At 40.8% G+C, this 26227-nt stretch overlaps 1 protein-coding gene across 1 annotated transcript; it reads left to right on the plus strand.

The window, feature by feature from the left end:
- The first annotated feature begins 14129 nt into the window (after positions 1 to 14129).
- On the plus strand, positions 14130 to 18799 carry LOC119798707. Its single transcript, XM_038308275.1, has 7 exons — positions 14130 to 14321; positions 14443 to 14553; positions 15450 to 15470; positions 15575 to 15727; positions 17534 to 17748; positions 18243 to 18351; positions 18452 to 18799. Exons 1-6 carry the CDS (start codon positions 14220 to 14222, stop codon positions 18304 to 18306), a joined length of 666 nt encoding a protein of 221 aa, XP_038164203.1. The 5' UTR covers positions 14130 to 14219; the 3' UTR covers positions 18307 to 18351; positions 18452 to 18799.
- Positions 18800 to 26227: the final 7428 nt, after the last annotated feature.

A 26227-nucleotide genomic window follows, 5' to 3' on the forward strand; every position in this document is an offset into this window, starting at 1 on the left:
TTTCTAAAGTTTACACCCTTGTTGATTCTCTAAAGAAATCGCTTGAAGGTCGCCTGGACTCTATTGAGGCTCGTTTAACAACCCTGCAGACAGAGCATGGCGAGGTCCAGCAACGTCTAGATGACATGGACGCGGCTCTATCCTCTACAGATACCCGTGTTTCGGCATTGGAGGCAACTTGCTGCGAGCTAACGGCGGCTAACCTTCTTCTGAAAACTAAGGTGAATGACTTGGAAGGGCGCTTGTGCAGACAAAATATCCGGATTGTTGGCGTTAAGGAAGGGGAAGAGGGCGGCCATCTTGCTGAGTTTGTTTCAAAGCTCATCCCGGAGCTGCTGGGACAGGGCAACTTTCCCAAGCCCGTTAAAATAGACAGAGCGCACCGTGCCCCGAGACCCAAGCCGCTTCCCAATGAACGACCTCGGATCATCATCGCCAGAGTGCACAACGACCGCGACGTGATGAATATCCTGCGGCTGAGTCAACAACAAGCGCCGCTGCTGTACCACGGCCAGAAAGTCTTCATATTCCCAGACTACACGGCGGAGGTTTCAGCACAGCGCCAGGCATTCAACACTGTGAGGAAAAGGCTGGTGGAAGCTGGTGCCACATGTTCCCTGCGTTTTCCTGCCAAGCTACAAGTGTCTTTAAATGACTCTGTGAAAACTTTCACTTCTCCAGCTGATGCAGAGCGGTTTGTCAACTTACTGTCTAACAGCGTCTGACTATATTAATCATCATACGCTAATGTTTATTTAAGCATTGTGCACACTAACATTTATATAGTTCCTTAGGAGGTAAACACGGCTTGTTGGGTTTAGGTTTTTTTTTTTTTTAGGACTTTTCTCTGTTATCCGGCAGCCTCCACTTTAGACTGAGGGACATGCCGCTTAGTTTTTGTTGCGGCTGGGGTGAATTATGGGGATTCTGTGTTTGTTTTGTTATTGTTAATTTTCCTTTGTTCTGTTGTGTTTATCGTGTCAGCTGCTGTCTTTACATTATGATAAATGCAGGATAATAATACTACTAAGCCGGGCATGAGTCCTATTAATTTTGTCTCCTGGAACTGCAGAGGGCTTGGTAAAGCGCTTAAAAGAGCAAAGGTTTTTTTCACATTTGAAATCACTTTCGTCCGATATTGTTTTTCTTCAGGAGACTCATATTCCACCAAATGAGCAGAGACGTTTGAGATCTTCATGGGTGTCACAAGTTTATCAGTCAAATTTTTCTTCCAAGGCTAGAGGGGTCGCAATCCTTATTCGCAAATCCATTCCATTTATCTTTAACTCCATGTCTACAGACTCAGGAGGAAGATATGTCCTTGTCACTGGCGATATCAATTCCATCCCTGATGCCTTATTAAATATTTATGCCCTGAATTATGACCGATTTTGACCGATTATGACCGATTTTTTCTGCAAGATATTTGACATTGTTGCACAATGTAATAATAGGGACATAATTTTAGGTGGTGACTTTAATTGCTATCTCGATCCATTGCTGGATAGGTCCTCCAATAAAGCTGCCTCTTCTTTGATATCAGTCTCGGTTCTAAATAATCTCATGCAGTGTTTAAATTTAGTTGATATCTGGAGGCTTCAGCATCCCTCTGATCGTAAATATTCTTTTTTTTCTCCCTCCCATGGTAGTTTTACTAGAATCGATCACTTTTTAATGGATTCAAAATTAATTTCACATACAGTCAGCTCAATGTATCACAGCATCTTGATTTCAGATCACGCCCCTCTCTTATTAAAGATTAACTTTAACCTTTATTCTCCGTCGTTTAATTGGAAATTTAATCCCCCTATTAATTCTGCTCAATCATTTCAGGATTATGTTTCCTCCAAAATTTCAGATTTTCTTTTTTTTTTAATGACAACGGAGAAGTATCTGACTCAGTTCTGTGGGAGTCATTTAAAGTAGTATTAAGAGGAAATATTATTTCTTATCAGTCTTCAGCCAAAAAGACTAGATCACAGCGTCTTACAGATATTCAGGCTAAATTGACTGTTCTCGAGGACAGCTATCAGAATTCCAATGATGAAAATATACTCGGTGCTATTCTAAAGATAAAATCTGAATACAATCTCATTGTTATGCCATTTGCCATGATCATACTTTTTGGACAGTGGGAACCAGTGTCCATATTTCATCCTGATAGGATGACCAGAGAAGAAAACGCAGCTTTGGTGAATAACAGCTGGGGGACTTCAGCAGCCCCCCTTTTTCAGCCAAAGCAGCCACATAGAAGTCACAGAGGTGTGACCAACCACCACCCCCCCTCTGTGAGGGCAGAACAAAACCACAGAGCACACAGGACTCTGTCTCTTTTTTTTTTTCTCTTCACTTTTTCTCCCTCGTCTGATCCAGCCTGCTTCTGCTCCTGCGCTCAAAGCTGGGGCCCACTGTGGCCCACAGTGGAGATGCAGGCCCCAGGGAAACCAGATCCCCAGAACCATCAAGGATGAGTCAGAACTCTTCAGAACCTAACTGCTGCAAACAGAACTTTTGCAACACATTTCTCTTGAGTTTCAGAACTTACAGAGCCAAACTGGACGAGGAGCATGCCCTGGTGTGAGACTGAGGGGACCCCTGCTGTGAGACTGAGACAAAGAACCCCTGACTGCAGAGCTGCAAAACTGGATGAAACTCAAGCTTTCCAAACGGACATGGAAAAAGGTTTGCAGGTCTGGCATGATTAGGGACAGGAAAAGCAATATGTCTTTTGATGATGCTAATCATATCGTGTGTTTACTGCTGAGTAAAGACAACACTAATTGATGCTAAAGAATGGACTGCATGCTACGCTATGCTACAGGAATATATGTTGAGCTGTTGCTAAAGCTTAGACAAGCTTTATTCACTAAGGATTTAAACACTGATATAACATTAGTGTTCATGTGTTCTTCAGATGCTCATTACATTTCCATTAGCAAGTATGACCAAGAGTCATTTAGTGGAAGCCTGATGTCTATTCGCTGCTAGCTATTTCAAAGAGGGTAAAGAATCATTTAACTAAAGGTTTTTGGTTCTTGATTAAGCAAATCATTTAATAAAACATTATTTGGCCAAATAATGTTTTATTCACCTCATGGATTTGCATTGTCAATTGGTCTGAAAACATTCCAATTTCTTTAAAATTAGTGAAAAGCTAATTTGATCACATTCCAAATTATTCCAGATAAACATTGGTTTCAAACACAGAATCCATCTTAAACTGTAATATGTTTTTCAACAGTTTTCCCCTTCCTCTTTGTACATAGTAGTCAGTTTAGTTTAGTTGAGTTTTACTAGTCTTAGTTGAGAGTGTTAAACTGAAATATGTTTGACTTGGAGCTGAATGATTTTTGTTAATAAAATCTTATATCTTGAACAGAAGTTGTGGTGAATTTATTCCATGTATGTGCAGAAATAACTGTTTGACCATGATTAGTGCTCGAATCACTCTTTCATCTATTGTTCTAACACACAGTTAGTAGGACTGTGTGTCATAAACAGTATATAACAGCTGAAATAATATCTGATTAAATAAGATATTTCACCACCCCTACAGGGGAGGGCAATAAACATCTTAAAGTATCAGAAACATAAATTCCCAGCGGGCTGGGAATAGAATTTAACTATAGAATCACAACATAAATATGGCGTCCCTGATTGCTGGGCCCATTAATTGTAACATTTATTTAGCGTCCCATGCTGCCGGACTCATTAAATGTAACATTTAATTGGTGTCTCAGTTTGGTGGTCATCGAATATAACGGTCATTCTGCACATATATGAGAATAAACTTAGAGCCATTATTGAAAACCGTGTGAAAGCATTAACATCAGCTCTCACCACTCAATAATGAAATCTTAAAGTCACAACCTAAGAATCCAATACTAAATGTCTTAGCTTATATTAGAAGAAAATATAACCTTTGACATTCTTGGAGCATCAAAATATAGAAAATTTAACTAAATCTAATAACTCCAAAATATCTCTTCAGCTAGTGATAACCAACTTTACTTCAAAGCAAAACTCAGATGATTCAAATAAATCTGATCACTTTGGTCCAACTAAAACTAAAAGATTTAATTCCCAAGTTAGTCTTATCGTTCGACCAAAATTTATGCACATCTATAACTAGATGCTGCCATTTGTGGTTTCTATAACCACATCCCAAAAATGAAAACTCCCAAGTTATGCTATTTCAAAGTCACTTCCAGTCCAAAATAGGTTAGATGCCTCAAGATTTAACCTAAATCCCTTTGTCTATTAGTCTAATAAGACTCCTAAACACTTATTTTATATTGTGTAGTACAAGATTTGTTGCCAGATTTAACGTAAGTTAATCTGTGATCCTACCCAACCGAAAGGGGGTGGATTCAAATTAAATTGCTTAAAATCCCTTAAAGAAAGGTGAATCATAAGCTAATTTGCTAGTAAATCCTTAAAAAGGTAAGCTTTGCGCCAAACTGCTTATAAATCCTCAGAGACAGGTAAAGCATGCGCTAAAATAGCTAATAAATCCTAAAACAAGGTATAGCATTTTAAACACTGAAAGAAAGTGTTTCTTTGATATCACAGAAAAGGGTGAAGCATAAGCAAAATTGCTTGTAAGTCCTTAAAAGGTAAGCTTTGCGCCAAACTGCTTATAAATCCTCAGAGACAGGTAAAGCATGCGCTAAAATAGCTGGTAAATCCTAAACAAGGTGTAGCATTTTTAACACTGAAAGAAAAGTGTTTCTTTGATATCACAGGTTTAAAGATAACCCATGACCCGTTTCTACACACATAAAATAAGTCCTTACAATATGTATATGTAAATATACAAGTATAGTGGGTACTGACTGGATTGTGTTCTTTTGAAATTTCTTCATAACTTGTGTTTTTGTGCCATCAGCTGAAAATGGATCCAAGCATCCTCAATTCTGGGCACACGATTGACTCCATAGGCATAGAGAAACAGAAACAAATTGTTGCAAAGCTTATCCACTTATCTTCAGAAAAGCAGGATAACCTAAACAATTTTAACCTCAGCCTATGTGAAGAAAAGATTCAAGAATTAATTAACTTAATTCAAAACCCAAATGGAAACTTTCTGATAACAGATGTACTCTGTGAGCTCACGCTTCTTTATCAACTTAAATCCCAAATAAAAGCTAAACAGTACTCTGAGTTAGAAGCCAAATATCAGATGATCTGCCACAGAGTAAGTGCTGCAAACATTTTATTGTCAGGAGCTGACAAGATCAAAGACCCATGTGGCCAGACTGACCATGCCTCAGAACAAACAGTGACCCCCCTCTTGGAGGAGCTATGCAATAAACAAAGCAAGCAGACTTTGAATCAGCAGGAGGTCACCCCAGTCAAAAGGAGAACAGTTCCTGAAGCAGATACAAAGTCTCTAAACTCTGAGTTAACACTAAATAGATCTGAAGATGTTCAAAGTCAAAGTAGTGTCGCAGACAGAGAGAAACAAGTAGATCACTTGGTAAACTCAAGCAGTTTAAAATTCTGCAAAGGACAGCTATGCAACCCATTCTCTGTCTCACACTCCGCTGACCGAGCACCAAGTGCCAAAGTTCACACCTTGAAAAACTCTGAGGAGAACCAGTCTCCCTTTTGTCATCAAAGGTTAGCTCAAAACCCCCCACCACTTAATGAGCAGAACCAGCTTCCTGACGGGCCAGGTCCACCGAGTGACCATAGAATTCAACAAATTGAATCCTTGGCCAAAGACATTGATATTTTTGACCCAGAAATTCAACACTCCAACATAGCTGATTATCTGCAAGAAGTTGAGCACTGTCTAAAAGACTTGCCATTTCCTTCTTCTCGTGAGAAATTGAAGCTGATTTGGAAAACAACAGCTAGAAGCGTCCATGTTTTCATAAAATCTCTTCCTCCAAAAACCAGAGAAAGTTATTCAGCTCTTTGTCAAACCTTAAGAGAAGAATATTCTGGTTACAGAGATCCGGCGTTAGCAACGCTTGAGGCATCTTTAGTTCTCCAAGGAGGACATGAAACACCCAGAGAATATTACTTTCGCTTGAGACAGGTTTATTTTGAGGGCTGCAGTTCTCCAGATATTGACGAAGAAGATCCCACATTTAAAGCATTGTTCATCCAAAATCTACATGAAAATGTACGATATGATGTAGCAATGCATTGCAGGATAGAAAACCTTTCTATTCAGGAAACTCGCAGATATGCTCAGCTTGTTTGGGAAATACGTCTCAGATCAGATAGATTTCAAAGCAAGCTTAGAGTCTTTAACCTTCAAACAAAGAACAGGACCAGAAACAGACACAGATTCAGTTCCCCAATGGTTCACCAAGATGAAGGAATTAATGACTTGAGAGAACGAAAACCTGAACCCCCAGATAAGGGTCATAAACCTTCACATCACAGTGCAAAATCAAAGGTTTACACTGGTAAAGTGGGGTATCAACAAGCTACAGAAACAACAACAAAAGAAAACTTAGAACAGATCTGCAAAACAGTTCTTACAGAGCTACTGGCTTCTCTGACCAATCACAAAGTACTACAATTCCAAGCTAATGGTAAAACTTATCATATCCAAGAATATGATAGTTCCTGATCATTTCTAACATACTTTAACGTGTTTTATCCTTTCTTTCTTTTGTTTCACAACTTGAGAAATGATGAAGGTTGAACAACAGCATCATGAAGGTGTTAGGAAATTTTGTTTGGAATGTATATATTTGTGTATCAGGGTCAGACTTTCCTGCCAGACCTGCTTCAACCAAACGCAAAACCTCTGGAGAAAATGAACTGTTTTATGATAAGATAGGGTCAGCTTCTGCCAGACCTGCAACAAATCCTCCAGGGACAAACACTGGAGAAGATATGAACCCTAAATGAACTTTCAGGAACCTGACTCATCACCGCTCCAGATATATCATGGCTTTATGGACTTATTTGTTGATCTGAAAACAAAGAACTGCATCTTTTATTTCCAGATCAAAAAGGGGGAATGTTATGCCATTTGCCATGATCATACTTTTTGGACAGTGGGAACCAGTGTCCATATTTCATCCTGATAGGATGACCAGAGAAGAAAACGCAGCTTTGGTGAATAACAGCTGGGGGACTTCAGCAGCCCCCCTTTTTCAGCCAAAGCAGCCACATAGAAGTCACAGAGGTGTGACCAACCACCACCCCCCCTCTGTGAGGGCAGAACAAAACCACAGAGCACACAGGACTCTGTCTCTTTTTTTTTTCTCTTCACTTTTTCTCCCTCGTCTGATCCAGCCTGCTTCTGCTCCTGCGCTCAAAGCTGGGGCCCACTGTGGCCCACAGTGGAGATGCAGGCCCTAGGGAAACCAGATCCCCAGAACCATCAAGGATGAGTCAGAACTCTTCAGAACCTAACTGCTGCAAACAGAACTTTTGCAACACATTTCTCTTGAGTTTCAGAACTTACAGAGCCAAACTGGACGAGGAGCATGCCCTGGTGTGAGACTGAGGGGACCCCTGCTGTGAGACTGAGACAAAGAACCCCTGACTGCAGAGCTGCAAAACTGGATGAAACTCAAGCTTTCCAAACGGACATGGAAAAAGGTTTGCAGGTCTGGCATGATTAGGGACAGGAAAAGCAATATGTCTTTTGATGATGCTAATCATATCGTGTGTTTACTGCTGAGTAAAGACAACGCTAATTGATGCTAAAGAATGGACTGCATGCTACGCTATGCTACAGGAATATATGTTGAGCTGTTGCTAAAGCTTAGACAAGCTTTATTCACTAAGGATTTAAACACTGATATAACATTAGTGTTCATGTGTTCTTCAGATGCTCATTACATTTCCATTAGCAAGTATGACCAAGAGTCATTTAGTGGAAGCCTGATGTCTATTCGCTGCTAGCTATTTCAAAGAGGGTAAAGAATCATTTAACTAAAGGTTTTTGGTTCTTGATTAAGCAAATCATTTAATAAAACATTATTTGGCCAAATAATGTTTTATTCACCTCATGGATTTGCATTGTCAATTGGTCTGAAAACATTCCAATTTCTTTAAAATTAGTGAAAAGCTAATTTGATCACATTCCAAATTATTCCAGATAAACATTGGTTTCAAACACAGAATCCATCTTAAACTGTAATATGTTTTTCAACCGTTTTCCCCTTCCTCTTTGTACATAGTAGTCAGTTTAGTTTAGTTGAGTTTTACTAGTCTTAGTTGAGAGTGTTAAACTGAAATATGTTTGACTTGGAGCTGAATGATTTTTGTTAATAAAATCTTATATTTTGAACAGAAGTTGTGGTGAATTTATTCCATGTATGTGCAGAAATAACTGTTTGACCATGATTAGTGCTCGAATCACTCTTTCATCTATTGTTCTAACACACAGTTAGTAGGACTGTGTGTCATAAACAGTATATAACAGCTGAAATAATATCTGATTAAATAAGATATTTCACCACCCCTACAGGGGAGGGCAATAAACATCTTAAAGTATCAGAAACATAAATTCCCAGCGGGCTGGGAATAGAATTTAACTATAGAATCACAACATCATGCTTGGGGAAAAAGTTGGTAATTGCATTCGCAGACTTAAACTAAAACATTTTGAACTAGGGGACAAGCCTGACAGATTGCTTTCCAGACAAATCAAAGGCGCACTTGCAGATAGAGCCATTCATAAAATTTATTCCCCCTCTGGGCTAATGTTAACTGAGCCTAAACTCATAAATGACGCCTTTTTTAATTATTGCAGCAATTTATACACTTCTAAGTCTATTGCCACCAGTTCTGATACTAAAGATTTCCTAAACAATTTAAATGTCCCTGTTCTGGATGATTCCGCCAGGTTAGACTTAGATTCTAATTTTACACTTGAAGAAATTAAAGCTGCCATACGTTCTTTATCTTCAGGTAAGGCTTGTGGTCCGGATGGGTTTGGGATAGAATTTTATAAAAGTCATTTGGATCTGGTTGCCCCTCTTCTTCTGCGCATGGTGAACTCTTCAGTTAGTAAGGGAGTTTTCCCTCAGAGTTTGTATGATGCTGATATTTGTCTCCTCCTGAAGAAAGGCAGGGATTGCTCTAATGTTGCCTCATATCGTCCTTTAAGCTTACAAAACTGCGATCAACAAATAATTGCAAAAGTATTAGCTACCCGTCTAAACAAACACATTGCTCACCTGATTCATCCTGACCAGACTGGCTTCATCCCTAACAGATATTCTTTTTCTAATACTCGTCGACTCCTACAAGTTATGTATCGGACTAACCTTCCTGCCTCTGCAGTTATTTCATTGGATGCCCAACAGGCATTTGATCAAATTGAATGGGACTATTTGTTTTTGGTCCTCCAAAAATTTGGATTTGGTGATAAATTCATGGCATTATTAAAAATGCTTTATGCTCACCCCAAGTCTTCTGTTTTGACTAATCACGACAGGTCTGCCTCTTTTTCATTACACCGAGGAACCAGACAGGGGTGCTGTCTCTCACCGTTACTTTTTGCACTGGCCATGGAACCCCTTGCTATTTCCATCAGGACCCATCCGTTGATCACTGGCATCTCGGACTATACTGCAGATAGTCCCATCGGCCTTTATGCTGACGATGTTATTTTGACTCTTTCAGATGTTACAATCTCCCTTTCTCCGCTTCTTACTCTTATAAAAAAAATTGGAATGTTCTCTGGTTTTACTATTAATTGGGACAAAAGTCTTTTTATGCCTCTTTCTGATGGTCTGGACACTGGTTTTCTTAGTAGCCTACCATTTAAAGTTTCCACTAATCATTTTGAATATCTGGGAATAAATATCACAAGGGACCCTAAACTTCTTTTTAAATACAACTTTTTGGAGTTAATCAACAAATTTAAATCTATGATGGATCAATGGAAGCTTCTTCCTCTTTCCTTGATTGGTCGTGTTAATGTCGTTAAGATGGTGTTCCTCCCAAAATTGACATATCTTTTTCAAAATATACCCATTTATCTTACTGCTTCTTTTTTTAAGATGATAGATTCCATTATAATTCGTTTTATCTGGGCCGGTAAACACCCTCGAATTTCTAAGTCTCACCTACAGAGACCTACTGCTGAGGGTGACCTTGGCCTTCCTGATTTTCGTCATTATTACTGGGCTTGTAATGCTAGAGCCTGGGTTTTTTGGAGTCATGTTTATCCGAAGGGGGAAGAGGTCGACTCATTATTGCCCAATTGGCCACAGAATGAAAACCTTGCTTCCATAGCACTTACTACTTCCTCTCTTTCCGCTGTAGTGTTCTCCAACTTCTCTTTCCCCTTTCAGTTGCTAAAGGATAATTTCATTTTAAAAAATTCATTTAGGATTCTGAAGCAGATAAAGACTGTTCTGAATCTCTCGGATTTCTCCATTTATGCCCCCATTTTTCAGAATGCAGCATTTAAGCCAGGGAATTTGGATGCAGTTTTCAAGCACTGTTTAGATAGAGGCATAGCTGTTGTCAAGGATTTATACATCGATAACAGCTTTGCTTCCTTCATGCAACTCCAATCCAAATTTGGTCTTCCTTCTAGCCACTTTTTCAGGTACCTGCAAGTTCGCAATTTTGTCAGACAAAATTTCCCTAACTTTGAAGACATATCAGTGCAAAATAGTTTCTTCGAGCTTAAAAAAAAGCCCCCTACTTCTAGAAAGCTAATCTCTCACTTTGTTAATCTTTTCAGTTCATCTCCTTCTACCAATCATATAAAAGAGGCCTGGGCTTCTGATACACTAGTCGAAATTTCAGATGAGATGTGGAATTTGAGTCTGTCAAGGATCAAAACGTGTTCCATCAACTCCAGATTGCAACTTATTCAATTCAAGGTTATCCATCGTTTGCACTTTTCTAAAACCAAACTTAATAAGCTGTTTCCTAGTGTCTCTCCTATATGTGACAAATGTAAATCAGACAATGGGACTTTAGGTCATATGTTTTGCTCTTGCCCTATGCTTATGGACTTTTGGTACAGAATATTCAAATTTTATAGTAACGCTTATGGCAAAGCTCTATATCCGGAAAACCATTTGATAATTCTGGGTTGCTCTAAATTCTCTGTTACTCTTCCCATGTCTCTGCAGCAGGCTCTAATGTTTGGTTTGGTGGTTGCAAAACAGGTTATTCTGAGGGAATGGAAATCCTCTACACCTCCATGCTTTAAAAAATGGCTCAATGATATGGTGTCCTGTATCTATCTCGAAGAAATTCAATACTCTTTGTAAAACAATCTTGATAAGTTTCTAGATGTGTGGGGTCCTTTTAATAGACATATTCAAAATAATGGGTTAAAATGACTCTTTTCTGGAACTCTTTTTTTTATCAAGTGGGAATGCTTATGCATTCCCACTTATTGTTGTTCACTTCAAATTTTTCTGACTCTAACTAGTCCCGCAGTTTTCAACCGATTTCAACAATTTTGGTATCAAAACGTTCAGCTTGTTCAGGAGAATTGTGCTATGTCTTTTGGTAAAGATATTTTTTGTAGTTTTCGCGATATTCTGCTTTTTCTGCGTTTTTTTTGTCCCATTGAAATGCATGTAGAATTCTTTATCATCTTCGACCTTTAACTACTTCAGCATACTTTCAGCTAGAAACACCATTCAACTTTTAAAATGTTTCCGTATCTTTCTGCTATTACTGTTTAACTCAGCTTTTTGCTAACTTTTACAGATTTGCTTCAGTGAAGCTTCAAACTTTAAAAGAAAATTTTAAGATTTTCAGATTTATAATGGAAGTCTATGGACGGAATTCTTCAACTGCTAGAGTGCGTGCTCTAGCTTTTGAGCTGTTCTGGTTTTTCCGAACAAATTGTTCTCAGTCCCTCATTTTTAACTCAATTGAAATAAATTATACATCAAAACGTAGGGATTTTTATCAGGATTCAGGAAATATAACCCTAATTTATGTGGCATTTACGGCTTTATCGGAGACAAAGGATAGCTCTCGCTTAGACTGAAATAATTTTTTAGATACCATTTACGGTTTGTCTTCAGCACTCGTTTGTTCTGAGCTGATAATCCCATTCAAAAAAGCCTGAGAGGAAAGGAACGAAAGTGAAACGCTTTTCTCTCTGTCACTGACAGGCTCATTAAGCGTTGTCAAGGTAACCGAGCTTCAAAGGGATTTTACCTCTGCCACTTTAAACAGAACATTTTAATCTAATGGAGGGAGACAACACTGATTTAACATTTGGAAATGGATACAATATGACTACTGGCCATGACCCTTCCCTTCACACGCAACCCTGATAGACTTTCAAAATAAGACTCCGGGGACCCTTCAAAATTAAAGCCCCTACATTAAACTCATATTTTTTCCCAGTATATGGCTAAACATTATGACCCAAACTCAACCACTTTTTTAAAAATGAGACTCTAGGGGGTTTTCAAAACACACCCCACCGAAAATTTCAAAATAAAAGCCTCCCATTGCCACTTTACCTACTGCCCTAATAAGGGAAAAGAGTGATTTAACAATTGGAAAGTCATCAAGTATCACTGCTGGGTCTGACCCTTTTCTCAACACACAACCCTGCTAGACTTTCAAAATAAGACTCCAGTGACCCTACACAATAAAAGCCTCTATATTATACTCGCATATTAATTGATGCAAATGGCTCAGCATTATGACCCAAACTCTACCAGCTTGTTTCTATTAGACTCTAGGGACCTTTACAAAACATACCCCAGAGCAAACTTCACAATAAAAGTCTCCCATTTACGCTCTAATACAGTATCTATTCATCCAATAACATGGAAAACCAGTGATTTCATATTTAGGAATGGATTCTATATCACTGCTGGGCATGACCCTTCCCTTGACATACATCCATGATAGACTTTCGAAATTAGACTAAAGGGACTCTACAAAATAAAAGCCTCTTCCTTACATACACTAATTCATTGTGCCATATGGCCCGTAGCAATGACCCAAACTCAACCAATTTCTTCAAATTACACTACCAAGGCCTGTTGACCACACACCTCAGTGCATATTTCTTAATCAGGTTCTAAGATTTACACTGTAATAAAGCATGTGCTAACCTCGTAACATGCAGCCCAAGCCTGCCAATGGTGCTGTCATCAACACAGCGGCTCATAACATGCAGGTTAAATTTTTTGATAAATTCAGCTCCTTCAGTGGTATTAGCTGTCTTTCTATAAGCTTCTCTCTCTGTCCTTCCTCTGCTTCTCATGGTCAGTCCTACACATAGGTTTGTATATTTTCAATCCTCTAAGGATGACACTGTTTTCTTTTTGCTGATCAACCAACACATTTTAAATCATTTCAAATTGTTGTGCCAAGTCTTGACATTTCCACAATTTCAAAATTTTGATACTTATTCAATACCATCTTCCTCAACATTTTACTTCCCATCCTTGAGCTACTCATATTTTCTTCAACCAGATAAGATTACATTTTTTCTTTGTAATTTCTTTTCTGATTCAGCTAATTTAATATTTTTCAGCCTATGCTGTGAACCTTGGCTTAATTTTGCTCTTTTTCTGGACAGGAATTAAGCTTTTCTGTTTGCTGCTAATTCATAACATGCCTGACATGTTTCTGGGCAGTAGGTGGCCCCCTTCAAAATTTCTTTAGAAATTTTTCTAGAAACTTGATAGACATTATATTAAGACCCTTCTTGTCAGAACCCTTGAGTGGAGTGTTTCTCTATTTCTTCTGGAGCACTGCAGGTGGGCGTGGCTGGCTGTCCGAGCACCTGAGACCAATCAACCCATCCACCTGAGAGGGATTTAAGGAGCTGCAGCCATCTCTTCCACGCCTGATGGTCCCCATATTCTGGTACCAATCTAGCCCTCGTGAAATTCCCCTCGAGAAAGTTTAATCTGATTCCTGTTGAAAGCTTCCTGATAGCTCACCTCTTGTGTCTCTGGATTCCCAGGTTTTAATCGAAGCGCTCCTGGACGGATCCCTTCTGCGCCTAACTCAGCGTGCTGATCCTATCTGCAGCTTAGTTTCTGTCAGCCTGCCCGCTCTCCACCGCTCCAGTGAAAACTCTCTGACGATCGCCTCAGTCTGACTGCCCGCTCTTCACCACCTCTGTGACAGCTCCGTGATCAACGTCTCCTCCCTCAGCGCACCTCCAGCCACCTGCAAAGCCCGTGGCAGTGTATTCTAAGAGACTCTCAGTTATTCTCCATTCTGTGTTGGCTGAATAAACAATAAACTCTTCTCCCTTCAGTTGTGTCCGAGCCAGATTCTGCATGTGGGTCCGTAAGGTTCAGCCAGACATGACAGAACCATCAGGCCAGTCAGACCCAGCAGAATCACCTCCTGGCTCCGCAGCGGACCCAGCCGGTATTTTGGTAAAACACGAAAACATGTTGCAGTCCCTTTTCGAGCAGCAGCACCTCTCAGGACAACGCTTGGACCAATTAACAAGGTTAATGCACGAAGTTAATCAGAAACTGTCATGTCCCGTTCCAGCAGCAGGTCCGCCCCCTCACGCAGCCGGCGCAGCAAGTGATCTCCCCCTGCCGCCTCCCGCACAGTCACGTTTCCGGGACGCCTCCTCACCAACTCCAGAGCCCTATTCAGGTGAGATCGGGAAATGTGGGGGTTTTCTGCTCCAGTGTTCACTAGTGTTTAGCCGTTCACCTCAATCATTCCCCGATGACTCCTCCCGTATTTCCTATGTTGCCGGACTTCTTCAAGGAAGGGCTTTAAGATGGGTTGAGGCAAAATTCAGTCAACAGACCCTTTTTCGGAGATCCTATGAGGAGTTTATTGCTGAGTTCAAGCAAACATTTGGTTATGCTGATTCTGAGGCTGATGTCACCAGAAAGCTCTGGAGTATCAAACAGGGGAGACAATCAGTGGCAGATTTTGCCATAGATTTTCGGACCTTAGCTGCAGCCTCTGGTTGGAACCAGCCAGCTCTTAAGGGAGCTTTCCGGCAGGCCCTCAATGAACATTTAAAGGATGAGCTTGCTTATCAGGATGAACCTGAGGAGTTGGAGGAATTCATCTCTTTAGCAGTCCGTATTGATAACCGGATAAGAGAGCGGTCCCGTGAGAAAAGATTTAGGGGGGGGGTACCCTCTCCCCAGCCAGCCTTTGCCAGGTTCACCTCAAATCCATCCACCACTACAATGTCCCCTGAGGAGCCCATGCAGATTGGGCGTGCCCGTCTGTCAGCTGAAGAAAGACAGCGTCGTATGGACTCACGGGCGTGCCTATATTGTGGCCAGGTTGGTCATTACATTGCCCTTTGTCCAGAGAGGCCAAAAGGGGGAGCCCACCAGTAGTTACGGGAATACTGGTGGGTGGGCTCAACCAAACTGCTTCCCGTTTCATCCTTCCAAGCTCTCTGCTTCTTAATCAAGAATCATTTCAGGTACCGGTGTTAATTGATTCAGGATGTGAACAAAACCTAATTGACTGTAACCTGGTTAAACAGTTAAAAATTAACACTTTGCCTTTACCTTCTCCAGTTCACGTTTCGGCTTTGGACGGTAAGCCTTTATCCTTTGTAACTCACACTACAGAACCTATTGAGTTGGTTGTGTCTGGCAACCATCATGAGAAGCTAAACTTTTTTGTGTTCCCTTCTCCCCAGTCCCCAGTGGTCCTTGGCCATCCTTGGCTCTCATTACATAATCCACATCTGAACTGGAGAGAGGGTAGAGTTGAGTCCTGGAGCCTCCATTGTCTCTCAAGCTGCCTCCGTTCTGCCCATGTGAGTTCCCAACCCGCTGACATGAGGTGTGAGGTAACTGTTGACCTATCTAACGTTCCTTCTGAATATCATGATTTAGAACTGGTCTTCAGTAAGTCCAGAGCACTCTCTCTCCCTCCCCACCGCCCTTACGACTGCTCTATTGAGTTATTTCCTGGAGCCACCTTACCCTCTAGTCGTTTGTACAACCTCTCTAAGTCTGAGAGGGAAAGCATGGAGAAGTACATCAATGAATCACTAGCTGCAGGAATTATTCGACATTCTACGTCCCCTTTGGGAGCTGGGTTTTTTTTCGTTTCTAAGAAGGATGGGTCTCTCCGGCCCTGTATTGATTACAGAGGACTCAATCAAATTACAATTAAGAACAAATATCCTCTCCCTCTTCTAACCTCAGCTTTCGAGCCAGTCCAGGGTTCCAAGATCTTCACCAAACTAGACCTCCGTAACGCCTACCATCTGGTTAGAATACGTGAAGGTGATGAATGGAAGACAGCCTTTAAGACTCCTTTGGGTCATTTTGAATATCTAGTTATGCCTTTTGGTCTTACCAATGCCCCAGCAGTTTTCCAATCACTGGTCAATGATGTTCTTAGGGACTTCATCAATGACTTTGTCTTCGTCTACATTGACGACATTCTGATATTTTCTAAGACATCAGAGGAGCATAAAGCTCATGTCCGCCTGGTTTTGCAACGTTTGATGGAGAACAGACTTTTTGTCAAGGCAGAGAAGTGTGTGTTTCATGTTCCCTCAATTTCCTTCCTGGGGTTTATACTAGAGAGCGGGCAGGTGAAGGCTGACCCTCACAAGGTTCAAGCGGTTTTGGATTGGCCGGCCCCCACTACAAGGAAACATCTTCAACGTTTTCTGGGGTTTTCAAACTTTTACCGGCGGTTCATTAAGAACTACAGTCAGACAGCTGCTCCCCTAACTAGCTTGACTTCCACCAAGAGGCTGTTTATATGGACACCCGAGGCAGATCAGGCCTTTCAGGAACTTAAGTGTAAGTTTGCTAATGCTCCTGTGCTTGTCCAACCAGACCCATCCAAGCAATTCATTTTGGAAGTTGATGCCTCTGACTCTGGTGTCGGTGCGGTGCTGTCTCAGATCTCAACTAAGGATGACAAATTACATCCCTGTGCCTTCTTCTCTCGTCGGCTCTCCCCTCCGGAGAGAAACTATGATGTTGGGGACAGAGAACTTTTAGCTATTAAGTTGGCCCTAGAGGAGTGGCGCCACTGGCTTGAGGGAACCGATTTACCTATTCTAATTTGGACAGACCACAAAAACTTGTCCTATCTCCGAGAAGCTAAACGCCTGAACCCTAGACAGTCCCGTTGGTCACTATTTTTCACCCGTTTCAACTTCATTATCTCCTACCGGCCTGGCTCCAAAAATACTAAGCCAGATGCCCTCTCCCGACAGTTCTCCTCTGACCAGGAACCCACTGAAGGTACCTTGGTACCACCATTCTAGCTATCATTGACAGATTCTCAAAAGCCTGTCACCTTGTTCCATTAAAGAAACTCCCGTCTTCACTTCAAACAGCTCAGCTTCTCATTAAACATGTGTTCAGATTACATGGCATCCCTAAGGAGATTCTCTCAGATAGGGGACCCCAGTTTACTTCAAGGGTTTGGAGAGAGTTTTGCACGGCTTTAGGAGCTAAGGTTTCACTCAGCTCTGGTTTCCACCCACAGACTAATGGTCAGACTGAACGTTTAAATCAGGAAGTGGAGGCTGCCCTTCGTTGTCTTTGTTCATCTAATCCGACTGTTTGGAGTTCCCATTTGCCTTGGATTGAGTACTCCCACAACAGTCATGTATCTTCTGCTACAGGTTTTTCTCCTTTTGAGGTGTCGCTGGGTTACCAGCCCCCCCTTTTTCCATCAGAAGAAGGGCAGACATCCATTACTTCAGTTCAACATCATCTTCGACGCTGCAAGCGTATTTGGGAACAGACTCGGAGAGCCCTGCATCGAACCGCTGAACAGAATCGGCGCTATGCTGACCGGAAACGAGCTCCTGCCCCTGCCTACCGCCCTGGAGACAAGGTATGGCTTTCCACCAGAGACATTCAAATGAAATCAGCTAACAAGAAGCTTTCTCCAAGATTTATTGGCCCCTATGAAGTGGAATCTGTTTTGGGTCCTTCTTCTGTTCGTCTAAAGTTACCAGCGAGTCTTAAGATCCACCCTGTTTTTCATGTGTCCTTGATTAAGCCAGTCAGATCTAGCCCCCTGTGCCCGCCTCCTAAGCCACCTCCTTCCCCTCGGGACATTGGTGGGCACCCGGCGTACACTGTAAGGCGGGTGCTGGATGTCCGTCGGCGAGGCAGGGGTTTCCAGTATCTGGTGGACTGGGAGGGTTACGGCCCAGAGGATCGTTCCTGGGTTTCTCGTTCCCTTATCCTGGACCCTGACCTCATTAGGGACTTTGAGGATTCTCGTCCTGGCTCTAGTGGACCGCCAAGGGGCGGTCATTGAGGGGGGGGTGATGTCAGAACCCTTGAGTGGAGTGTTTCTCTATTTCTTCTGGAGCACTGCAGGTGGGCGTGGCTGGCTGTCCGAGCACCTGAGACCAATCAACCCATCCACCTGAGAGGGATTTAAGGAGCTGCAGCCATCTCTTCCACGCCTGATGGTCCCCATATTCTGGTACCAATCTAGCCCTCGTGAAATTCCCCTCGAGAAAGTTTAATCTGATTCCTGTTGAAAGCTTCCTGATAGCTCACCTCTTGTGTCTCTGGATTCCCAGGTTTTAATCGAAGCGCTCCTGGACGGATCCCTTCTGCGCCTAACTCAGCGTGCTGATCCTATCTGCAGCTTAGTTTCTGTCAGCCTGCCCGCTCTCCACCGCTCCAGTGAAAACTCTCTGACGATCGCCTCAGTCTGACTGCCCGCTCTTCACCACCTCTGTGACAGCTCCGTGATCAACGTCTCCTCCCTCAGCGCACCTCCAGCCACCTGCACAGCCCGTGGCAGTGTATTCTAAGAGACTCTCAGTTATTCTCCATTCTGTGTTGGCTGAATAAACAATAAACTCTTCTCCCTTCAGTTGTGTCCGAGCCAGATTCTGCATGTGGGTCCGTAAGGTTCAGCCAGACATGACACTTCTAGTGCACATATTAAAGACATTTTTTGATATTATGTATAGTTTTGCTGTGCAGCTTTTAAGATGAGTTTGTTTCTTCCATTTTACTGCCAAATGATTCTACCCTACAGAATCTTCAGATGATTCAATTGTTTTCCACAGTTTGAAGCTTCTTATGACTTCCTTTCACATTTTCATATGTTCCTCAGCTAATTTGTGCTTCTTTTCCTTCTCACAGTTTCTTTAGCTAATTTTTCTCTTTTCATTCAGCAAAAAAAAAGCATTCCCACTTTGCTGTTTCAGCGAAACAGCTTTTTCTAGTTATTTATTATTATCTCAATACTGTCATCCTTTATTGTACTCTTTTTATTGATATCCCATGTTTTATGTTGATCCACTTGATACAATGCCTGCAGAATTATTTGTTGTCCTCTCTGACTCTGCCTCGTGCTTTAGTATGCTCTATTAATATAATAATTTTATTCTCTTATCAGTTCTTCAGTTTGCTGACACTGTTTTGTCTTGTTTTTTGTTTTGTTGTACTTGTTTACTGTTTTGCTGTATTTTATTTTATTTTATTTTCTCTTTTTTGTCTTGTCTCTCCACTGCCGCTTCATGCTTGCTAATCATTGACAGGTTCTCTCAACCTGTGTTATCCAACTGGACTTCTATCTTCCAGGTCCCTGAGTGAAGCTCTAGTATTAGCTCACGCTGTCCACTGGATCTCTCCATAAAGTTCAGCATACCGTCTTGCTAACCTACAGTCTACAGACTGACCAACATCATTTATCTCCACTCCACCACCAGTTTCAGGCCTGGGGGGGAAACAGCCCTATTCTTTGCTCCTGTTCATGCATATCTATCAAAATTAAGTACTATGTTTCCTGCTGAGGTCTCAGCACCAAAGACAAAGTCATTGTATCAATAAATTTCTCCTTATTGTCTTTTCTCTTTGTGTGAGTTTTTATAGATTAAACTACCATTTTAAACAACATAATTCTTTTACCCAGAAGTACAATAAAACCAACTGATTTCATGATCCAAACTAAACCAAAAACAGCATCTCAATTTTCAGCAAAACTAAGAGCTAAACAAACTCTAAACAGTTTGATAAATCTTTTTAATTATAACCTGCTCATCAGAATGCCTCTACACCTCTCTCTTATACATTGACACTAAAAAAGTAACCCCTGGCGCCAAGAAAGCTAAATCTACCACCCCGTGCTGTCTAAACCAAGACAAATTAAATAAAAGGCAAACAGCTTTAAATATTATTGCCATTTGACACAAATATATGCTTCCTTCAAGTGTTAAGATCAGATTATAATTAAACATTCAATAGTTCCATACAATAAAGTTTACACTAAAAATATTATTAATTAGAATTAAGAAAGGCACCTTAAAATATGTCACGAAACATATGTCAACTTTTCAGATATTATAAACATGACTGTTCTGAAGTTTGGTTTATAGAGGAAAAAGATGTGCCAGGTTGACATCTAATAACATTTATTCATATGTGCTATTAAATTGCATGTTTTTTATTGCATTTAAAACGTTTTGTGTTACTAAAGAGAGTGGACACTTCAGGAGAAAACCCAGTGGTGCAGCTTTTTACCTCTGTTCGATTTTGATACCTTGGTCTAAAGTAACTCAGTACTTTTTATATTGACTAAGTGCATTTAAACAGAAATGTGTATATTACTTTCATAAAATTCTTCTACTTATACTTCTATACATGTTGATCAAAAGATGGCTTAGACAACTTTTACAAAGCTTTTATAACATTTCCCTTCATTAATGACATAACATTTGCAAAATAAAACAAAAAAGTAAAATGCAAGGGCCACATTGCAGCTGATGGAGCCGATTCTGAGATGTAAGACTTTTCTGATTCTCCCCCATTGTTAAAGTTGACATTTACATGTTAAGAAGGATTTATATTCTTTTTTTTTTAGTTAATGTTATTCTAAACCTGAGTGCATTGTGTTCCAGAGCTCTTAGAGTATTCAGCTGCTCATGCTCTCTGTCAATATTGCCTTCTTTCTCTCCATTAGCTCATTCCACAGCGAGCAAAGGAGAGAGAAAAAAAATATTATTCATTGAGGTATTTCTATTTCTAATTGTATTTCTAGGTATTGTTATAATTGAGCTCTTAAAATTTGTTTTGTATTTTACGGACAAAAACCTAATTTTACTTTTGTACTTCAGCACAATGTAGAACCTTTTCATTTTTACTTAAGTTAAGACGTTCACTGTACTTTTATTTTTCCCAATGTCTTTTAACACAGGTATCTGTACTTTTACTTATATAAAAAGTGTAAATATTTAGGAAATCCCCGTTATTCAGTAATTATTACATTTCACACAAAGTTGCTAATGGTGGCATCTAGTGGTTTTGAGATTGTACATCAGGAGGCTATTGATATGTGTAAAAACACCCTTAATCTGCCCCAAATGCACCACAAAGAAAAACTTTACACTTTTGTCTAGAAAGTGAAGCACCATCTCCACAGCATTCACAATATTTTACTTTGAAAAACTTTTTATTGCATTTAAGATACATATGATTGTGTAATTGTGTTATTTCCATGTTTTAAACACATTACTACACACAAATGTGTATTTGAGTATCTATTAAGATAGTTGAATGTGAGTAAGGGATGATAATAATTTTCAAATGAATAGAATGGAAAATAATGTCTATGTGCAAAGTCCATGATACCATTTCTTCTTTTCATTAAGATTTTTTTTTTGCTGAATCATTAAGTTGAGTTGGCATATAACTTATTGTATTTGAATGACTTGCTTTTATGGAGAACCTAGAATTGCTGAAATAAGTCGAAGTCCTCTCAAAAACATGTCGAGTTTCACATAACAACAGTTTGCAGCTGTTTAACAGAAAAAAGTTGGGAATATAGCTTCTCTAATAGGAGATAAATCCCAATAATTTTTGAACATCTCCGATTGTGATGGCTTCCTCTCTTTTAACGTTTGGAAGGGAGCAATGTCTGCAGGATCCATGGTGTATCCCTCTTTATTAACCAGTTTTCCTAAGGATTTTACCAAATTTTTAAAGATCTTACTTTTTTGGGTGTAAGCTTGACCCTGTGACTCTCATAGCACTGCAAAACATTTCATAGGTCTTTCAGGTGGTCTTTAAATGTTTTGGAATGGAGCAGGTTGTCAGCCAGATATGGCAGGCAAATTTCATCTCAGTTTCGCTTCCCAAACAGGTGTTATGGTTCTTATTTGTTGTGACTCTGAGTTTTCAGTTTTCTGTTATCAGTTGTTTTGTTTTTATTTTCCATGATCTCCAAGCATTCTTTAGTTACTCTCTGTTGCCCCCTTGTGCTTGTTTTCTTTCCCCTTGGATTCCCTCTTGCCAGTTCCACCCACACCTGCTCCTTATTCAGCTCATTAGTCCATCCTTTGTTCTGTTCTCCTTAAATACTCCACGTCTGCAGTCAGTCAGTGCTGGTTCCTTCTCGTTGCTGTATTGTCTACTCTGCTCATCTCTCCCCGGCTCCTCAGACTCATTTTTCCCCTGAAGTCTCCATGGTTTTGGTTTGTTTAATATTTTAAGTTTGATTTTTGGATTTCTGCCTCCTTTGGTCTGCAATTAAACCTCTCAGAACTCATCTCTGCTTCACTCGTCTCTGCATCTGGGTCCTCGAGCAACCTCACCACCCATTGTTGACACAGGAAGCGTTTTTAATCAAAATGTCAGAAATAGCATTGAGTTCTTTTTGGTCCACTCTATAAATGCTATTTATCATATTTTGAATTGAAAATGCTTCCTGGGTCGGAAGCAAAACATCCTTACATTTGGAAACAAACTCCAGTGTTTTTTTTATTTTTTTTATTTTTGGAACCTGTATCCCGAATTGCCCTTGTCTGTACCACATCAAACCTGCAAATAATAATTTGTTTCTTATGGATTAGATTAAGGAGCGGAGCTTTTTGTCTGGGTGAGAGAAAATGGACAATAACTGATACTGTTGCTTTCCCTGAGTATCAGCTGCCACCTTGGTCTAAAGATGTTGGATGCTGTCTGTAATGAGTTCCTAATCATTTCTCCGATGGTCAGTGTATTGCTGCTGTTACTGTACTGGCTGACATGTCTATTTGTCCAGTTCAGTCTATGTGTGTTTTCCCCATCCTACAACCACTTGACAAATGACCATTTTGTTCAGGTTTAAAATAATGGTCACTTAGTCCTTCTTGGTTAGCTGCTGACAGTCCCTACAGTGCCATGTCCTGTTTGGATGGCTCTGAGGAGAATAGTTTTTTGACTCAGAGATGGCTCCTTTAATTACAGTTATCCCTCCTTTCAGTTGATTTATGATGTGCAGATGTTCTGATTCCCTGGGATTGACCGTAGGTTGTGTCTTTGCCTTTGGAGATACAGAGATTGTCTGCTAACACCCACCCACTGCACCAACAACTGCTCACTGTACTGGTTGTGGTCTTATTTCTCTTATTCTTGGTTCCTTACTGATTTTTGTAAAGTTCTGCTGTCTCTCCCACTCTAAGCTCACAGATTAATTGATCTTGGCAATTAGGACTTCATCTGTGACAGCTACACCATCCAGAAATCTGTCGATTTGATACTTCACGTTGTTGTTGGCCAAACCAGTATCCACTACCCTTTAGAACTATACTGTTCCTGAGCTCCTGGTTCAATTGATGATGCAAGAAGTAATTCCCTTTGCTAGATTTCCCTAAATAGAAAGTTATGTGGGGACTTGTTCTCCTGCATGGTGTTAATGAGCCTATGATAGCTGTCATTGGAGTTATCCTCTTTGTAATTCCCCTTTAGGATGATTCTAAGTTGTGAAAGGGTAAGATCATTAATCTCTAACATGCAACGAAGGTTTAGACCTGGGCTTGAGCTCTAATGACTGCTTCCACAATTTCAGTTTCACTGTTTTCATTTCAACCCCATTTCAATCCGATGGATTCAATGGCAGTTTGTCCTTTGGCCATCTTTTCCAATTTGGCATTCATTTGAAATCCTCTGCATATTACAAACTCAGGCAGCTGGGCTGATGGTCAAGAAGTTATGGGCATGGGCTACAACTGGTCTTGGTTCTGGTGGATTTGTTCTCAAACATTCTATAGTTTGGCCATCTCCTCTTATATTTTCTTGAGGTATCCTGAAAACTCAATATTGCTTTTGTAAACTGGCCAATACTGTGGTGTCCTTACTGGCATTTTCTTTGGCAGTCTGTGTTGTAACAGCCTCCTTTTCTCTTTCCTTTTCAAATGCTGCAACATAGGCTAAAAAGTAATGTCTCCTGTCTCCTCCTCATCTTCAATATCCATTTTAATCACTTGTGAAGTTAGAACATTAGTGGGAAGCATTATCTGAAGGGCAAATATTCCCCTACATAATATTCAATTTTATTTCACATCCTCTTTTAGATGGAGAGTATTTAAAAGCTCTGACTTAATCATCCTAAGCACATACATTTACACTCAAAACACTCAAACACTCACATACTTCAACAAAGGAAAATAGCTCAATTCATCAAAGACATAAATTTAACCAGATAAACATTTCAGACAACTGTTTTCCGTTCACACCAGAAGGAGGATGTGAGAACATTGAACACAATAAGGACATGTTTTTCCTTGTCTGTAGTAGAAAGGGTTAGGGTTATCAATCCTGCTTCAACTCCCTACATTGCAGTACAGACTGGAACAAGGCTTCTAAAGAAGACAAGGGTGAACACATGTCACTTCTCCAGCAGGTCAGCCTTACGCCTTCACCTCCTCCTCAATGGGTCAGTCTGATTCCACCACCATTTCCTTAATGATGGGTCAGTCTGATGCCACCACCAACTCCTCCCCAATGGGTCAGTCGGATGCCATCACTCCCTCTCTGATGGTTCAGCCTTCTGCCAGCCCTAGTCCACTGCGAAGCCAAGTCAGTACTTGACCAACAGCTTGCTCAATGAGTTTAACCACTTAAGCCAGTTCCCAACACCACGACCCCAGCAGCGAGTGTTCCTCGTCTCATGAAGTCCCAATGATGGGAATTTCTTAATGGGAAGAGTGAAGACTTTTTCCCTTTCTTTCCACCTCCGTCATCTCCTTGCCATCCAGCCTTTTCCAAGCCAGAGCCCTTCAGTGGGAAAGTTCCAGAGCCAGAGCCCTTTAGCAGGTTAGCCCCCAAGCCAGAGCCCTTTAGCGGGCCATCCCCTAAGCCAGAGCCCTTTAGCGGGCCATTCCCCGAGCCATAGCCCTTTAGCAGGCAAGTGATCCCTTCTCATCAGTCAGCTCCTCTCAGTGTTCTAGCCCCACAGTCAGACTCCTTAGGACTTTTTTTTCCTTCTCAGTCAGATCCTCTTAGCGATCCCTCTCCAGAGATGCCAGAGCATGCTGTGTGTCATCCAGAGACCCCCGTGCAGAGACTTCTGAGCCCTCTGATGGATCATGCTGTGAAACAGCTCTGTGAGGGTTTCCCTTCATGGCCCCTAAGTGGGTGCCACTCAACTCCAAGGCCTGTCAGTGGGTGGTCCTCGTCTTCAAGGTAACACCCTCAATAACTGGTCAGCTGATATAAAGGAGCAAGAGGGTGTGTAGGGATGAAGCAGCTCAGACAGGTATGGTGGGGAAAGACCATTAGGAGCTTTAGCATCTTAACATCAACCTCATTTTGGGTGGATGTGACCCAAATGATAAAGCAAATAATTTAGGAACTGTAAGCCCAGATTACATGTGCAATACATCATTTGAAAGCTAACACCCTCTAGTTTCCTAATATTTAAATTGGGTGAGTAGAACACAGACCAACATGTGACAGTTCAAACATGACTCAAAGTTGTTGTTTTTTAATTCTCAAAATGATAGGTCTTTTTTGAACAGCAGCATTAACAACATTCTTGAGAAAAAGCAGGTTTCATTGTATTTGTTCTACATCATGTCAACCACAAATACAGAAACTTTCAGACCTGTAGCTGTAATAGTTTCAGAGCTGTGGGGTATGGAAGTTTTGTTGTCAGCTTGGAGCTGCGTGCAATGGCTCCACCTGCTGATAAACATTTTACCGGTGGAATTTTATGCATTCTGAATTATTACCCCCGCTTTAGGTCCACTGGGTCGCCAGCGACCTGGCCGGTTTTATGAGGTTAAAAGCAAATACAATGATTTTTAAATCAATCCTAAAACGTAATAGCAGCCAATCTAATGAGGCTAAAATAGGGCATATATGGTGAAATTTACATGTACCTGTTGAAAGACGTGCAGTAACATTCTGCACCCTCTGAAGCTAAGAAACACATGAATGAATGATACCCTTGTAAAGTGCATTACAGTAATCCAGCCAAGTGGTTACAAAGGCATGGGCAACTGTTTCAAAATGCTGACATGAAGGTCTAACCTTTGCGAGCTGCCTCGAGTAAAAAGAGCTGCATTTTACACAGAATAACTACC

This window comes from Cyprinodon tularosa, unplaced genomic scaffold, assembly GCF_016077235.1.
Source record: "Cyprinodon tularosa strain WSP-4 unplaced genomic scaffold, ASM1607723v1 ctg633, whole genome shotgun sequence".
NCBI lineage: Eukaryota > Metazoa > Chordata > Actinopteri > Cyprinodontiformes > Cyprinodontidae > Cyprinodon > Cyprinodon tularosa.